The following is a 19,306-nucleotide window of genomic DNA, read 5'->3' on the forward strand; positions in this document are numbered from 1 at the left end:
GAAGGAAGTTAAGAGAAATATGAAGTCCTGAAATAAAGACACTAAAAGGTCCCTTGTAATGAAGACATGGAACTTGAGGCACATTTTCTTTTATGAGCCCTGAACTATACTCCAGTCCTAGCACTTAAAAAGTAATCCAAAAGATCTGACATCTTATAAAACCATGCAGAAAAAAGACAGGTTAGAGATTCTTCACTTTTAATATCTCTCGGAATAATGAATCCAGGAAGAAACAGAAGCCAAGCAGGACCAAAACAATGCATGCAATATAAATCCTGACATGAAAACACTCCACACGGAACAGAGTCATGACAAGACAAACTACAGGTCATTTCCCCAAGGCATCTCTAAATTCTATTCCAAGAAACACTGTCAATGTTGATTTGATTTGGTCTTTTTCATGTGTAAGCAAGGGACTATCATATCAAGTCATATATATCCCATTAACCAGATCCAGTTAGTTCAGTCAGTGCTAATATTCTTTTGACTTTCAGAAAGCTAAGAATTTGTGAAGGAGCCCAAAAAGAAAGAAAAATTCACTGTCATTCTGGAATTCAATGCAAGAACAGTCTCTCTGGACAGAGATTCATTGTATGCTACAGCATACCCACAAAACTCAGTCCTCTTGAGTTTTTGTAACCATATGGTATTTGCCACAATCCAGGCATAAAGGCGTTTTTTGTTTTGTTTTGTTTTTAAATACAGCAACAACCACTGAACTATTGCACATATTAACAGGCTGGCGTGAGAGTAGTGGTGGCAGCAGTGCCAATGCCTGCAATCTCCTTCTAATACTTCTGGATAAATGTAACTTGCTGGGCTTAATGCAACCTTTCCAAAAGCTCATTCTGCATTAGGTTCCTAAGAGAAAGTAAAACGGTATTTCTTTTAAAATGTACAGGAAAAACTGAAATTTTAATCAGCTTTTTTTCTGCTGTCTCAAAAATCGACCTGTCTTAGCAGGCAAACGCTCAGTCTCTGAATGCTGTTTCAGGCTATGAACATTAAATAAAAGAACTGGTGAAATCTTTTTCGTTGTTGTTAACTGTTCTGTGTCTATGCATTTATACTGCTATCTATAGTCTGAGGAGAGAGGATTGTTTAATCTTCAACTCTGAACTGTGAAGTGATGTGCAAAATACAGACAGGATACTAGTCTCTGTACACCTAGTCACCAGGTGACCCAAATATGTAGGTGAATTAGAGGGCACGGGCAAGTAAGGGAGGCTAAACTAGAAAAAGGATCAGGTAATAATTTTTATCATTTAAGGCATGTTCTGCAACGAATAAGATTCTTGCTACCACAACAGAAAGAAGAATAAGTGAGAAATGTGTCATTTTATTTTATTTTTATTTTTCAGACTATATTGAAAGATACTAGTATTTGGCTAAAACCATTTTGAAAAGAAAATGCTCATTTTCCTTTTGAACAGCAATGCATTCTGCATACAATTTCCACTGCTTTCAACAGGAGTATTTCTGGACCAAGATATACTCAACAGCAATACGGGTTTGAGACAGAATATTCTTATTAACGCTTAGTATGGTTCTGCTAAAGTCTTCGCAAAGCCGTAATTCAGATTAGGATTGTGCTGCTGGTCAGGAAAAGTTTAGTTTTTATCTTACTATCAGATGAAAATGTGGCAGTTCCCCACCGTAGTGTGTAACTCAGCACACCCTTTCGTATTTGGCAGTGTCTGCTTTAGAAATGCCATAGGTCAGGAACAGTAAATGGTGTTTCAACCAAGAACAGTAGTGCTTTGGGGTCAATGATAAAACTTTCGGTGTGTTGCCCATGCTATTGTTAAGCCTGAATTGGAGATTTCTAATTAGCTTCTCTACTATGCTAGCAATTGAAAGTTACTAAATTAACCTTATAATTAGAAAAACGAAATGGAAAGATCCTTCATTTCCAATAGCTACACTTGACTGTGAATGCAACCCCAGGTCATGCAAGGGATCATTCAGAGGACAGGCAACCCAAACAAAGCAATTCACATCATCGGTACTGCACAAGCCCTACCCAACACACACCTTATTCTTTGCATTTATACAGAAAAATGTAAATTAGACTCCTCTTGTTGCAGCATTAGTATTTTCTTTTAGATTATGCTGAATGACTGAAATGAAAGTTCCCCACCTAGCAGTCTCTTTACAGCTGCTTCTTTTCCTTCCAGTTAGGAGTACAGTTATATTCTGTCTTTGAGCGAAATCGGCTTCCCTCCTAGTGGAAAATGGCAGATTCTAACACACTGCTCTAGCTGTCCATACTGGAGATTACATAAACCAGATGTCTGCAGTGAAAAATAAGCCATCCAGGGTTTAAAACTAATTCTTAATATAGAAGGTGAAAAAATACCCATATATTGGAATACTAAAATAACTGAGACTAATAAAGCTGTGTTAAGTTTTAGATATCTGTCAATATACAGACTTCTCAAATTTCATTGCGCAGGTACAACTGTTAGAAATGATGGAGGTCTATGCTCTCAAGACTTTTCACCTGAAGCACGGGAAAGATCTAGAGGATGACCTTTGCCTGTATTCAACAGCTAAAATCTGCATTCTGAAAGTTGAGATAAACTGGAAATCTACTTCTTACAGAGCTGAATTCTTATAAGTTTCAAGGCATTTCTATAGACTCAGAACAGCCATATACACTTAATGGGGTCAATCGTCTTCTACAATGACATTATCACTGAATGGTAAGATAACCCACCAAGTTAAAATTAATTCCAGATGGCTGTCTCATTTGCTTTACCTTTGGTAGATGAATTTGCAGAATTTCTGCATCAAGTAGAAAGTGTATCAGTGATAAAAAAGATAAGACATGATTAGTTTCCAAACTCATTTCTAAGTAGCTGTTTCCTTCTCATATGTGCATATTATTTTTCCTTCAAATTGCCATTTCAAGCTTTAAACTAATGTCTCTATATTCAGTTAAACTGATGCTTGGTTTCATAAGTAACTTTTTCTTTCTATTCTGCAATAAAAGAGAACAGAGATGTAACCTAAGCAGTGAGAAGGAGTTCACATTAAAGGGAGAGTTCAGCTTTTATTGTCCTTTATAGCCCTTTAACTTGTTTTTCAGTAGATATGCCAGCAAGTATCTTTAAGAACTTCCTACACAGAAAAATTATAATGATTCCATGTTTGAAATGCAATCTGAGGCATCGTTAGACTTCATGAACCAAAGATCTCCCTAACATAAACCCTAGTATGTTTATTGCTTTGACTGCAACTACATTGAGGAACGATAACAAAAATTGGTACAAAGGTTTTATTTTAAATATGTGATTTGAATTTAAAAATCACAGAAGATCCTTCATGTGTAAAGTCTCTCTTTCACAACGAATATATTCACATTAATTTTTTAATTTGGATTGACTACCTTTTACTGTTTTTTGCGAGCTTGCACCAAGCCTGATCCCCAGTCTCAGGTACAGCCCTGAAGTACTGCTGTAGTAATGACAGGCAAGGGTAAGAACCAAGTAACTTGAGACTGACCATGCCAGCTGAAAACTGAAGTAGTTATGACTGATAATGTCTAGAAATTATATGACTTTCATACTTAACCATTAGCCACAGTTAGATAACGGTAGCTAATTATGCCCTGTGTTAGGATTTGAAGATGCTGATACTGCACTTTGAAGGGTAAAGACCTACACTGGTCTTTGGCAGATGATACAGCAATGATTAAAAATACACGTCACTCAATTTGAAATGCATGCCTAAAGCAATTAAACAGAAAAGGATTGTGATCTTCCAGCAACAGCTTTGAGCAGAAGACAGTTCATTACAAGAGACGCACTTAATTTTTAATCAAATCATAAGCAATAGTAGTAACAAAGGAAACTTCCTCTTTCAACTCAAAAAAAGATTGTGGCAATGAGTATGACACACAAGCACTTTGGTTTTTAGACTGTTCTATTAGAATAGCTACAAAGACCATTCTACTGCATTGGAGGTTTAAAAAAGGCATAGGACAAGTTATGATTAATGCATTAACAGCCATTTCTCCATTCCTGATAGATGTTTATGTCAAAAATACTATGTTTATTTTTCTATTTTTAATCTCTCCGATCCAAACAAAGCTGACTTAACTACCTTGTTCTTTTCATTAATACTACAAGTAAGAACAGAGGAAGAAAGAAAAACATTGAACATCACCATCCACAGCTGGAATGGAGTCATTCCAGGGTGAAAGACAAGATCTTGGAAATAAGGCTACTTATTTTTCAAAACTACTCTCAAAACCATAACTCCAAGAAGTCAGACTTAAAACAGTCTCTCTCGTAATCATATTTCCTCATGTTGTATGATACACTATTTCATACTCCAATTTTCTTTTTACTCCAGCCACTGACATCACATTTTGAAATTATACAAGTTTTTCAGTTTATAAATTTTTCTCCAAATCTCCTATTCCCATATGGTGCAATGCTCCGAATTCTTTCAAATTTATAAATGACCACTTCCTTCATTATAATAGTTTAAAACCTTAACCAAAACCAAAAATAGTAAGAACTAATCTTAATTTAGAATTTCCCTGGCATCAGAGACAACAAACCAAGGCAACACGTGTACAGAGCAAGCAGATGGCACTTGAAGCTCAAATAGGAAACAAGCACTTACCTTCAAGATTTCTCCATCCGCATACAGAACATACATGGTCACTTCAATGTTCTTCTGCACACTCTTCCCACCTCTTTCAAAGTCTCCCTTTTCTAATGTCAGGTATAAGTCATTGCGTATATCACCTACAGCAAAAGACAGAGGCACGTGCTTAAATTCACTATGGATGACTCAATGCCTATGTGAAACTTATTTTGATTCTGCAAACCATTTTCTGTGTTCTGCAAGACTATGACTGATGCCCAAATCATTCCAAGCAGCAAGTTAATTGTTAATAAAGATGAACATTTTAACATCAATGCATAAAATCAGACTGTTGTTAGTAATGCCTTTATTAAGTGTGAACTCAGAATAAATACTTGCTTTATTGTTTGTGAGCAGAGAGGGGAAAAAAACACTATGAGTTTGCCTAGTTATCTGACTTGCAAGTATCAGGCTTCCTATTTCCAAGATGCTTTAAAACGAATGAGTATTTTTGCGGTGATCAGCAGAAAATTAAGTTCATTTAGCTATTCTTATTTTCTATATATTGAAATTTTCTTTTTATCGAAATGACAAGTAAAAGCAGCCTTCTTGGAAACTCGGTTGTAATTCAGTTGAGATGGATCGAGCAATTATTAAATTATTTCTCTGCCAGATTTCTGGCTAGCGCCTTGTATTCATATGCATGAACGTATGAAAGTGGACAGAATGGATAACCGCCGATTTCTCAGTACCTCATTTTCAAGAGCTTTCAGAACAAATGACTATATTTGGAAACAAATGCTGGCATCTCTCACAGGTCTATATTATCCTGCATTTAAGGAATTCTAGTTCAATTATTGTTTTAAGAATCTGGTTTAGGAAGTGCTGCTTTCACAACTACTGGAGTCAATTTTAAAACGTGCACCAAAAGGATAGCAGGTAGCATATATTTCTCCGTAAGATTTAGTTATTGTTACCATTTCATGATGGTTCACTTATCACTTTTTATTGCCACAAAGAGAAATGTACTAAAGGGCAATGCAAAAAAAAAATACAAAAAAAAAATTAAACCCTTTCAAGGCAAGTATTTTGTTAAGCAGCCTCAAGAGACTAAATAATGAAGTAATGGAATGGTTATCTAGCAAAGCGGAGACTCCTCCAATGTCTGATTTCTTCAACCTCAGTACTTGGAGAAGCTGATGCAGTTAAATCCGTTTATTAATCAGAAGCACAATGAAATAAGCAGCATATGCTTTCGGCAGCAAGGGATATCCTTTTGTGTCTGTCAAAGATGTGCTTCAAATTTTTCTTGAAGTCTATAACCCCACAGAATTTGTTCCTTATTCTACTGTGGGGACAAACAATGGAAGCTTTCAGTCTTGGCTTTACTGTCATTTTTATTTCTGGAGATAAGTACAACTTTTTAAGCATGGAAAATACGACCCTGTAGCTGACATGCAGTGCTTTCTGCTAGGAATTCTTTATGAATGGGAATCTGTATGCAAAATGTCCTTCTTTTTCCGTCAACGTTGGATCTCACTGTGAATTCACACAGAGCTGACTGCTTGAAATGCCTCACAGCTAGAGGTATGAAAAAGCTGTGGTTCATTAACGGGAAAAAGATGACAGCAAGAGGCTCATGACAGCCTTTAAATATTTGATCTGGTTTTTTTCCCTTCAAAGAATAGCCATGAAATGCAACAGTCCGCAGAGAAAATTATCTGTGCATTTTTCTTGCTTTTCAAAATACAGATAAGCTACCTATATGTTGACTACAGGAATATCAAGGAAATATAAAAGTCCTAGTAAAAGACAGTTTAAGTCAGGGCTTTTGTTTCGAAACTCCTCTTGCTTAACAGACTCCAGGCCTTTTTTCATAGCAGTGTGCACAATGAGGAAAGAATTCAATTTATATGCTATAATTCTTAATAGAAATTAATTGTACTCACTACAATTAGCATTTTGGATATTCCTATTTATAACCTCTTCTCTGGAAGACAGTCTGGCTACACAAAGTCCAACGTCAGATTGCAAATCATTTTCCAGCCTAAATTAAACGCAGCATTTGAAGCATCTTATCTTCCATTAAGCTTAACAGGAGGGATATTACCTCACTAATTGAAAAAAATGCCTGTGGGGTGGGGGCAGAAGAACTAAGATAACAGTGGATTTGCATCAAAATGAAGGAAAAAGAGCGAAAAGTACTTGAGTGAAATGTAATGGTGCATCTTCTTTTATAAAAATAGTTTATAGAACCTTAAAAAAAAACAGAGAAGGCCATTATGCATAGCAAAAAATAGGAAAGTAAATGTATCTATATACTGGGTTCTATGTACAGACAAAAAGCAGTTGACTCTCAGGTACTTAGCCCATCAGTTTCTTGAAGACCTAGAGTGAAAACAACAAACTCAAACACTTCACTTTGATAGTGTGTAACAATGAAAATAATCTTCCTATAAAGAATGATCTCCTTTTTCTAGCACGTTAAAACCACACCTCTTGCTGAGACCTTGCAAGCCGTTTTTTTCCTCTGACAGCTACTGTCAAGAAGAGTTTTTTTTTTTTTTTTTAGCTCAGATGCACTAAAGGGCTGCTCAGAAAATAGAGCAAATGCTTGAACACAGTGCAGTTTATTAAAATTTTTGAGTATGCAAATTGCAAGGCTAGAGGCAACATTCTGCACAACAGCGTCCAAGCACACGAACAAATAGCACTGTGCAGCTTGTCTGTGACCAACCAGAAAGTGTGAGCAGCAAAATCAAGTGATCCTTGTCAGCTTTACCACCAAATGACAGCTACATACTCATGTCAAAAATCTTGGCTGATAGAGCTTTTCCCTTACTTAATTCCATCTTAAAAAGGAAAAGAGATAGATGAAGAACTTGTTTAACAAAGCAGACAATTCATACCCTTTGTGTGGCAAACTACTGTAACAAGCAGTCCTGGCTCTGAAGGGACAATAACGCTTCTCTTGCGTTTTGAGAGAAAAACCAGTGTGGTGCAGCAGGCTGGATCACGCAGGCCCCTCGCATCTTCACAAGGAGCACAGCGCAGATTATAAAACTGGGTTAGCTTTGGCCTCCTTTCATTAGGACAAGAGAAAAAAGTGCTAGAAGGCTAGTGGGCCAAAAGTACTTAGAGATTACAACCTGCAGCTGACATTTTACACAAGCAGTTCCTGAGATTCATTCTTTATGAAACATCTGGAGATATAACACTTCTTATAATAGAAAAAGAATTATTTTGTGATGTATGCAGCTCTTCACTTAACCTCACTTTTTTTTTTTTGGCTTTTTTTGGTCAAATATACAAATTTACTTTAAACTACAAAGTCATAATTTATATTGTTGGGCGTTTTGTTTATAATGAAGTGAAATCCTATCACCTAAAACTATTTTAATGGTAATGGGGAAAAAAAGTGGAAAAAAATATGCGAAAGTCACGTATTGATTTTGTGTTTACAATATAAAGAAATGCCCTGGAAGACTTCCAAATACTTATTTTAAGGACTTAGTAACATTAAATAGTCCAGTGGACAATAATTGACTAGTATGTATTAGAATAAGTAGTTTGTACGCTGGTAAGACTTGCAGGCTTTCCACCACAAAACTAGCCAATTATTTGAACTGCAAAGTATTAACAATTTACAGAAACAGTCTGGATTTAATCTAACTTTTTTATTTTTTTTTTAAAGGAATCCTAAGTTTTTGTACACTGACAGGAATAGTCCCTGTGCTGAAAAAAGGTTACACCAGAAGTTGATACTGGCAAACAGACCTCAAACATCTTAATTCTAGCAAATTCGGTTTTTTAGAGGTCCAACGCTGAGAGTCTTCTCAGCTCTCTAACATCACTGGGGTTAGAGTCTTTTTGAAAATACTGGCATTTTACTGAAGAATGCCAACTCTTAGAGAGCAAATGGGCAAGAAATGGTTTCTGAAGAAAAAAAATATCACACATTTATATCCTATAAATGAACATCTTCACAACACCCTCAGTCAGCATCACCTTGCTGACTTCAGTGCAGTTGCAGCGACGTAAGCCCAAGGGTTTCTGCCTCTGTAAGATAGGGGCCTGTGAGTAAGTAAAATCTTTGAAACAAACTAAAGCACAGAATACTGATATAGCTCTTTACAAGGGTAACTGCTCTTCTTTCTGGGCAAGAGTATCAACTGTTCCCTGGCTGGACAGCTCTGTTCTGCAGTAGCCGTGAGGCCACTGCACCAGAGCACGGTGCCAGGAATTGGCATCTGACCTCGGCAGCCCGTTACACCCTCATGCTAAGTAATAACTTCCTCCAAATTACGACCAGGCAACTACTTCTGAAGTGCTGGAATTTCAACACAAACAAGGTTAACAGAACGGGCCCGCAATCAGCTTTGTGATCATGTTGCTTTTTGAAAAACAAAATGAAAAAAAAAAGAAAAATTAACAAAGTGTACTGTCTGGGGAGTGTCTCAAATGCCTCCTGGCTGACTGCTGACTGCTCTCAGTCATTTCTGAAAACTTTTAAGAGTGCCAGGCCTCATGCTGCACGATGTTCCCTTCCTTGAACAATGAAGTCATCTTGACATTGGTGTAAAAATCTACTGAAGTGCGTGCTGAATTACTGCTCGCCTGCTAAAACGAAGAGGCCTGATAGTCAGATAGTCTCTTGGAATCCCTTTAGATCCATTTCAACAGTTTATTTCTCTGACCTTTTGTGAGTCACTAAGTTTTTTTCAAAGCCTATATTCTTGAAATAGTTATGGCATGCAACTATTCACCATCACTGGGAGTAATATTGCATCAGGAAGGGGAAACAGTTTTTATCTACTGCTTACATACCGAATTAATTTTTTTTCCGCTTCTATAAAAAGAACATCACACAAGTTTAACTCCGTGCGATCCTCTAGTTTTTGGTGAACAAAATGCTCAAAGTGCTTCAATTCTTGTAATTAAAGAACGAGGAAAAGGAACAAGCAATACTTACTAGATTATTTGCTATCCATTGTTGGACTTCTATGCATGCAAAAGAATTAATACAATGCTCTTTTTAAATTCAATGATTTGCCCAAAAAAGTTTCCTGCCAGTAGATTTAGGTTGAATTTTTAATATATTTTGTCTTATCTCCTCCAGCTTAGAATTTTTATTTGCTTTCTGAAAGTTTATTAATGACAAAAACATTTTTTATTCTCCTTGTAAACATTTTTTATCAATAATTATCACATAATTGTATCTTTTAGACGCATCAATTTTGTCGCCTTGAAGATTCTGAAAATATCTGATGAATCCTGCCACGTCCAATTCTTAATGTATTTTTATTTTTGCCATGACGGTGATCTCTGAAAGAACAGATGCTGAGATATTTCTCACCTTTGCTGCTGGTTCATAAGCCATATCTACTAAATTGGTCTGAAACGCTGTGGTATGAAAAGAGACTGGTAAGACAAATCTATGTCCCTCTGTTACCAAAGTTTCTCTATAATGTTATGATTTATTACCTTTACCAATCCCCAACATTCCATGAAAGATATGAAAATGGAAAAAAGCAAGCAATAAGCAGACATTACACAGAAAAGCAGAAACTTACACCCAACTATCTTCATCTCTGCATCAGAAAGAAAGGGGAGAGAATAAAAGGAAAAGAAAGAGAGAGAAGCCGGGAAATTAAGACAAGGAAAGAGAAAAAAAAAAGAGAAAGAAACATCACTTACAAGTAGAAGATGAAGCATGCACTTTTCATCAGAGGATCAAAGTAAAAGACAGAATACTTATCAGCACATGGGGAAGGGAAGGGATGTCCTTTGGGGAACTGACAAACGCCATGCCTATGCAATAGATTTCTGATCAGCAAGTTCTGTATACAAATAAGTTGCAATCCAAAAGGCAAGCAGCACATGCCTCATTGCTTTTATCTCTGGGGAAAGGTAAAATTGTCAGGATCAGATGGACGCTCTTAAACCCAATAGCAATTTAGAAAGAAAAACAAACAAAAAAGCAACAAAAACCCACCACCTCTTCGCGAGGCTGGTTTGACTGAATCCCTTCCAATTCGGACAAAAAAACATAGAATTCTTCATGATGCTCTTCTCAGGTCACAATACAATAGGAAACAAAGAACATTTTATGCTTTGAAATGAAGACAGGCACGGTTATTTTAGAGGATATTTACATTTTCCTGCATAACCATGCAAGGTATAAGCACATGAAGACTAGTTTAACTTTATTCCTTAATGATGACCACTAGTGTTGGTCTTAACTGAGTGAGGGAAAAGTGCACCTGATATAGGAACTAGGGCTACTAGGTAGGGTAGAAATTGTAGTAGGGTACAATTGTGTGGTAATACACAGCTACAGAATTTTAATGGTTAATCTGTCTATGCTTGAAATGAATTCCTGTTAAAAAAGAAAATGAAGATGTTAAAACCTACGACCAAGAAGATTCATTTGAAATGTTAGAGCTATTTGCTTTTTTAAATATAGATTTCTTGGTTCAGCAGAATGATCACTGCATATTTTAACAATACTAGATGACATAGCCTTTATCAATTAATTCATCAAAATATTTTTAAAAATCACACTGTCTCAGAAAAGCAGCATCCACTTGCAAAATACAAGCCACGAACTTTCCGTGTTCTCAGAGGGGAAACCCTGTCTTTCATGAGAAAGAAACAGTTCTGAAGCAAAGCGAGGAAAAGGTAGATTGACAAAGACAATTAAAGAAGCAAGCATGGTTGAGAACTGCTAAAAGTACTTGACAGATTTTTTTATTTGTTTGTTTTGTAAACGACATCTTTCCTAATTCCAGACAATACTAGTACAGCCAGTCTGATTCTGGTTGTAATAACATAGGTGCAAAGTACATTGATGGCCACTCCTTATTGATGGAGCTTTGCTAATCCACCTGAAAAAGATAACTTACTCTATCCAAATGCTCTGTCCTAGCCATAATGTAAACTCAAACCACAGTTTGATCTAATGCTTCTTAAAAAAAAAAAGAAAGCAACAGACAAATATCTGCTGTCACCTGAATACTGTCAAGCGTTTTCATTTCCAAAAAACCCTCACAATTAGAATGAACAACGTTCACTGCATCAGTGCAGTTGCATTACATTTTGATCCTCCTAATTTTTCAGGTGAAGAATATACAGGATAATGAAAATTTCTGTTCAGAGCACCATTCATGACTATTTCTTTCTTTGCATCTCATCTCTACTCTGGCAACTTCCTAATATATCACTGTAGTGAAAGTCCATTCACACTTCCATGGCTGCATTTGCTTACTCACCTGGTACTCAAGGACATTTACAAACTGCTTTTCTCCACAAATTTGAGCCTTTTTTATTTTTGAATAGAAATGCCTACAGCTTGGCAGCTAAACTTTATATATGCAGACCTCTTGTGCCTCCCTTGGAATGGAGGAGAATTTCTTGGTGTTCACCACCTTTAGAGGTGTAAGAATGGTGGTCCTTTCAAATATTCATTGTATCAATCAATAACTTCAGCAGATCAATATATCTCTATATTAACCCAATTCCAAATATATTATCATCTTAAAATCCCTGTTTTCTCCAGTAATTGTGGTTCCCACAAAAAAAGACATTAGTTAGCAACAGCGACTTAGAATATCTTTTGAGGATGACAAGTTGAAAAACTTGTATTCCTTGAAAACTTGGCTGACCAGAGCAGGGAAGATCACTACTGTACATGTACAGTGAGCCTTATGATGGGAGCACTGCAGACATATGCCGTGGAATCTGGTTTTAATTTAGTTAAATGTCCAAGATCTCAAGGCTGAATATGACAAAGATTGTAACAATATATCTCTGATTTGGTAGACATCCTTTGCATTGAGGCAGTTTTCTCTAGAGTTCTTAACTAGAGAAAGTAAGTTTGGAAATTTGAATTAGCTGCAGTGAATAAAGAATCTTTAAAACTTAGGGTAGGAACACCTTTTGGCTGAAAACTGCTAACCTGCTTATCCAATCCCTGGACAAAAGCATTGCTCAAAACAGCGAAAGCACAGGGAAGACAGTCTCACTACACCAGGTTGCATAAACAGGCCAGGACCCAGAAAATGACAAATTATGAGGGGGAACACTGAGGTCACAAAGCTATTCTTTAAGCTTGCTAAAATTCAGTGGTCTGAAGGTCTTGAGGGACAGTTTTACACATGCAGAAGCGTAGAATAAACCAATTCTTTCAGGATAATCTGTTCAGTTACACAGGTATGTAAATGTTATTTTTGATGTTGACTTTTCTAGCTGTGATCTAGCTTTTCTAGTTGACGTATCTAGCTGTGATCTCAATTACAGCAGATCAACATGCAGGAGCTATGTCTGCATATCAACATGTGATATTTAATCTTTTCTGTATTTGATTGCTTTTGGTTAAGACTGAAACTGCTATAAGGTCACAAAAAACTAAAATTTGTAATTGGCCACAGTATTGAACTTACACTGATTTAAGGTTATTTCAATACACTGAGCCATAAATTATACTAGCTGTTAAAGTTACAAACTAGGTGTTAAAGCCTACAAACAGATAAAGCATTCCTGCAGCAGGGACAGGAAAGACGAGAAAGGTGTAGGACCAACAGATATGTTTATCCCATCCAAACTCCCTGGGTAAGCCATGCTGTCTAGTGTTAAAATCCTGTGCTCCTGTGGTTTTCAAGTGCATTAGTAAAGAAAACACATACTGTTCCAAACCCTTTTATTTTAGTTTCTAGAAATTCTTCCAACTTACTCCCTACTTTTATTGTGCTTCCTGAAGAGCCTCCATAATGAGGCTACAACAACTGCTTTTGATACTGATGTGTCACTGCAGTCTTTCCAGTAATAAAATCTGATACATTTCCCATTATGCTTTCATAAAATTTCCTGTGTCTGGAAAGTCATCTTTGGTCTTGGTTATAATGCAAGGCAATGATGTAGTATTTCAAATGCTATACACGCAACATAATTAGTAAGCCCATTTCCTACTACACTGTAAAAATCAAGGCTGTTTAATGCCTGTTTTTATATCTATTGGTTGTATGACTGGCTAGATTCCAGTTTCCTCCCTAAATGAACTCTTGGCTACACTGGGGCTACCTCTGCTTGTGCCAAAAAGACAACCATCTCAAGCTGCTGCTCCAGAATTAAGGAGCAAACTGAGTACAGCAACGCTTCAGCCAAGGCAGCTCTTGCAGGGACTAGGTGCCCTGTAAGACCAACTGGAAAATCAGACCAGATTTGCAGCCTCACGTACTGTCAACCAATGCAAAAGGATCATATTAACTCCAAAAACCCATGTGGCAAAGTGGAAACTCTTCTGCCAGGCTTTCGATTATCACGAAGAAGAAAATTCATGCATTTTAAGATAAACATCTCTGTGCTTAGCCTACATGAGGGATATCAAACTTGGGGAAAAAATAGAGCGAACTTTCAAGATCAACTCCTCTACATGTGAATTTAACATCATCTATTAATAGTGTGTCCATCAATTAAAATGTTTTAGCATGCCTCCCTGAATCTGGAATTGGCATTTAGTGATAAGCAAGGCAACTGTTCTGTTTTCAACCTTGTCTGAGTGAAGCACCCATCCCAGTGACACTTGTTTAGGGGAATTTGAGAAAAATATGATCAATATTTTAAGATTAGAGCTTTTATGTTTACCTGGCATTATGACATCAGGGAAGCCCAGCTTCCTGGTAACAGAAACCCCTCTGTTAAAGATCATGGGGTTTTCCCTTCGAACCTGCTCCATGTCACCACGAAGAAGCTGAAGAGATATTATAAGTCCTGAAAAAAACCAATAGATATTAATTTTTTCAGATCGAAGAATTAGATGTCTGAACATATAAGGTGTGCAGGTAAAATATTGTTTTGCCCCATGGTTAATTTAATACAAATACACAAATAACAGAATTCTTTTTTCCCTTGGAGTCATTCAGAAGTGAAATGGAAGAAACAAATCTGCTTTAAGGTTAAGTCAGGAGCATAACATATACAACTACAATGTTTTAAAAATCAGAATACTTAATTTCAAAAAGATATCACAAGTTAAAATACTTAGCATTATTTCCATTCATTGTATACAGTGCATTACTACACATGCATGAACATCACCTCTATCTGAAACTTCACATCATATAATCCTGTAGAACATCTCAAAAGTGGCTTTAACAGCGCTTAATACCATTCAAGAAAACTCAAATTTTATCTGTTCTACTTGATTCTTTACCTACTTCATACAAGAACGCTGATTTTAATGAAATTCAGTACTTCAACATGTCTCACAGAACCAACAGGTCAAACTATCAGAAAACTAGAGTAGGAAATGCTCAGCAGCTAGCTCTTTCAATGTGACCCTTTGTTTGGTATATCAACTGAATAGCTCGACTAGGAGTAATTACATAGTTAATCACAGTCCAATTGCTTTCTTAAGTTGCTTTTAATTTATAGTATACTACGTCCCTAAAAGAAGGATAATGTACTGGTGAAGTTAGAAAATAAAGCATTAAGATACCAGAAAATGCCAACAGTAAGACCAACCATGCAGGCTTAGTCTCATCTACTGAGCAAGAATTACCAACCTCACAAAGCAACATGAATTACATTCACAGTCTTTTTTCCACAACCTTTATTTCATTTGACGAATGACAGTCAGTCAATAGTTCTTTCTGTCCTCTCTGCTCACTGAATGGAACACCACATACCAAACACTGCTTTCTGTCCATAATCTTGCACAAAGTTCTGAAGCTCTGCTATTTCCTATGCTCAATATTGTTTGGCTTTGCAAACAACATTTAGTCATTTTGTTAGACAAGTTTTTAGGGAAATGAAACCAGTAATATCCAGTCCACACCCAACACCTCCAGTAATTAACAAATAGTACCAGAATTATTCTATTACCTATATAAAACAGACTTGTAATAGAACTTGTAATGCAATTTTCCAGCATGATATTGACAGACAATACTTCTGTGATGCCCCCCCACACTTTACACTCCAACAAACTTCTGCGTAGCTGCTTCTTCTCCCCAGGAGGTTTGTCATCTACTGTCCACTCCTCTTTTCCTATCCAGCCTAGCCTCTCATTTTTTTCTATTACCTGCAGTAGATCTGAAAGACTAATCTTATGCAAGGGCTGGAGAGGTAGGGGGAGAAACAACCAGGGAGCTTTTCTCATCACAAATGTGATTTGAGCATTTTCTCATTGTAAGAACTGGTTTGAGAGGTCCAAATTGCATTACTTATGCTAAAATCATGTCAGCCTGTAAAATTATCCTGCACATTAGGGCAATATTGCTGCTGTTTCAAGCTTCTGCTCCAGAGATGTACTAGATCTTAGTGATCTTAGTAATTTAAATAATTATTTTAAAAAGTTGAACGCAAGAGTAAAAATCTATTTCCCCTTCCTTCTGCACTTCAGAAAAGCTCATGCCCAAAAAAAAAAAACCAGAAAAGTTTTAGGCAGACATCTGCCAGTGGAAATACATGCAAACAGTTCAAGTTTTCCAAGTTTTTAACAATTCAGAACAATGCTTTAATAATAAGTGGTAGATGACCTTAACTGTAGTAATGAGGAAGAGCATGGAAGGAGACCAGCTTTGGATACAATAATTTCCAAACTTCAGAACTGTTTTATTTGCTTATTGTTTATTTGCTTAATATCTTCTGTGGGACTGTGAACTGCATATTATGCTACAATAACTGAATATGCAAACAGGTGAAATTAAGACAATACTAATATTTGGACATCAGTATGCCTTTCTGAATCATACACTCCCTTAATAATTGATGCAAAGCTACCTGCAACTAAGCAGAAGGGTTTATTTGCCGGTTTCATTTGGAATGGAATAGCAATGACATACCTAAATTAGCAAACTACAAGAATCATTAAATGAGGTAGCAAGGTAAGAAAAAAGAAAGATTTACTTTACATATTTATTTGTCATTCGCCAGGAAAATAAAAATTAATTTGAAAGGTGGCAAAAACTCTGCCAGGAAAGTTACTCTCCTCACCTATTTAATGGAACATTTAGTATTAAAACTATCACAGAAAGACTTCTTGATAATTAACCTGTAGGTATGAAAGCACCATTTATTTTGTGTCAGTCAGAATTTTCTGGACAGTCAGACAAGACTAAGATCTTAGACTAACTTAACATCTGGTTTTACTTCTCTTGACAAGGTCACACAGTATCCTCAGGAGAGCCACCTGGTCTAGTGTGGGGTGTCTCTGCCCATGGTGGGGGGGTTGGAATTAGATGATCTTTAAGGTCGCTTCCAACTCAAACCATTCTATGAATCTATGAGAGCAAGTGTTACATGTGTCTGATACCTGGAAGTTTTGAGGGAATCACAGGAAGAAAGGATGATCCCTGTTTTACTCAGGGAAATTCCAATGAGTACATTTAAATCCTTTACCTCCTGTGTAGCCAAGTCTGGTCACAGTAATGTGAGTCAGTGTCACAAAGAAACATTTAAAGGAGTTCTGTCAGTGCTGATAGCCGCTGATGTTGTATCCTCCAATAGGCTAACAGTTTTCACAGGCACAGATATACATAGATATACAGTACATGTAATAGCCCATAAGCTAATACTATAGCAAACCCCTTAGCTCTCTCCACCACTAAGATCTCTGAGATAAAATTACACTACAGATATAGAGGTGAAGGAAATTTAGCACACTAAATTCACATTATTATTACTGTCAAGTGTATCTGAAAAGTGAAGATATCGAGTAGGTTTTTAAATTCCTGGTTAAATTGGCAAAGACAATACAGTTTACATCTGTAAACTGAAGACAATTGAATTTTACCAAAATTACACTTAAATCATCACAAGTAAGTAGAAAAATTCAGCTATGCATAATTTCACAACTCACTGAATTACTCTACTGTAATTAATTAGCAGTCTCCTAAAGGAAACCTTTAGCTGTACTTATAACAAAAGCATACAAGTAAATATTTACCATAGTTTGAGCTGGGTGCTGTGTATTTGGTGCTGGACTTGCGAATAATATTTTCATGAATCTGACACCATTCATTTTCATTGTTACACCTAAAATAAAAGAACACTATTTCAAGTTAAAGAACACTAATTCAAGTTAAAGAACACTAATTCAAGTTAAAAGCTTTCTGGTAAACCATCTTATGATGAGAAAGTCAGCATTGTTGTAGAAATAACATGAAAGCTTTTGTGGGGTTTTGATGAATGAGAAAAACTCTTTTAAATAAAAGTGGAAGGAAACAAAACATTCCCATATAATTATCTCCTTTTTATGGACACTTTGGAGCCTGTGGTGACTTTTCTATCATTAAAGCAATTGCTTCACTCTTCATAATATGAAAAAAATGAGGAAAGATTTAGACATCTTTAGCTGAATTCTCTGTACATAGAAAATTAATTTCAAGCTGAAAGTAACTTGCCATATATGCATATATATATGTATTTTTTAAGCACAAAAAGAAGTTGGATTCAAGAAATAAAAAGTGGAATTTTTGAAGATTAAATAAAAATTTGATATTTAAATATCTCAGACATTGACACCATGTCTTTTGCTTACCTACATACTTTATAGAATGCCTTAAAAATGATGTAGCCCCCAAACTGTAGGAAAAGGATATGTACACTTCTGTTTGTATTTTACCTTGTGAAATACGTTTTCACAATTGTGTTTCACAATTGTTTACTCATCTATATGCAACTTTAATAAGCATTTGTAAATACTATTTCCATTTTCAGTTACACCTTTAAGTCCTTGATACAGTCCTTGATACAAATTACAATATAACTATCTGTCAACAGATCTGTCTTATTTCCATTCAATATTTTTTCAGCAGGAAAAATTCAATTGCTAATATTAGTTTCAATAATACACTGCAATTTGGTGCGGATTATAACCTTGTTCTAACAATATTCATGCAAAATAGCTGGCTGCACTGTACTTGATCAAGCAATCAAATCCAAAACAGCTGGATGTACATCTACCAAATCCACCACTTAATGCCAGAGTCTATAAACAAACTTGTTCTAAATATTTCCTAATTCTGTCTTTCCTGATAGGCCATGCAATTAAAGGCTTATCTTTTTTGAACAGAAAGGAAGAGAGGAATAACAGCAGGTGGGGAAACTGTGACAATCTCAGCAGAGGAAACACAGCACCCTGACCCCACTCCTCCCACAGCTGCCGTAGGAGGATGTTCAGCACATTGTCCACCCAGATAAGTCAATCAGAAAGGCGCTCTGGATTGCTTTAAAGACTGAAATAGGTTACTGCCTTTGGGGATATGGGACTCATCATGGGATGCTGGGGAAGAGCATATTGGGATTGTTCAAGACATGAATTGCAGGGAAACAGTGGGTCAAGGGGATAAAAAGGCTCAGTCATATATAATCAGGCTGCTGTCATGATGTTTAAGATACATTCACAACTATATTTTGTTGAATATCTACTATATTTTGTAAATATCAATATGTTGTGTAAACATCCTTTTAACTAGTATTTTCTTACGTGTTTCTACTGTCTTTTGGGAGAAGACATTATTTGGCAGTTAGTCTGGATCTAGAACCTTGCGCTCAGTTTGGCGCTCCCTAACACAAAAAAGGTCTTTCTCCTATGTGAGCACGTGTTGTACGAGAAGAGGCTGAGGAAACTGGGATTTTTCAGCCTGAAGAAGACAAGGCCAGAGGGAGAACAGTAACAGCAGCTTTCTAATACCTACTAAAAGTT

The 19,306-nt window shown here is 36.3% G+C and overlaps 1 protein-coding gene across 22 annotated transcripts in view; it reads right to left on the reverse strand.

The window, feature by feature from the left end:
* DOCK3 (dedicator of cytokinesis 3) overlaps positions 1-19,306 on the reverse strand; it is a 223,989-nt gene that overhangs the window by 74,597 nt on the left and 130,086 nt on the right. For 21 of the 22 annotated variants that reach the window (XM_080606288.1, XM_080606289.1, XM_080606295.1 and 18 more), the window contains 3 exons: positions 17,546-17,634; positions 14,242-14,367; positions 4,636-4,760 (listed from right to left, as the gene is read on the reverse strand). In XM_080606288.1, coding sequence (XP_080462414.1) covers positions 4,636-4,760; positions 14,242-14,367; positions 17,546-17,634 — 340 coding nt within the window. Of the gene's footprint in view, positions 1-4,635; positions 4,761-10,172; positions 10,402-14,241; positions 14,368-17,545; positions 17,635-19,306 lie in introns of those variants that run through there. The other variant, XM_080606294.1, reaches the window with a different exon arrangement.

The sequence above is a fragment of the Anser brachyrhynchus genome, assembly GCF_964034855.1.
Source record: "Anser brachyrhynchus genome assembly, chromosome: 10".
In the NCBI taxonomy this organism is placed as follows: domain Eukaryota; kingdom Metazoa; phylum Chordata; class Aves; order Anseriformes; family Anatidae; genus Anser; species Anser brachyrhynchus.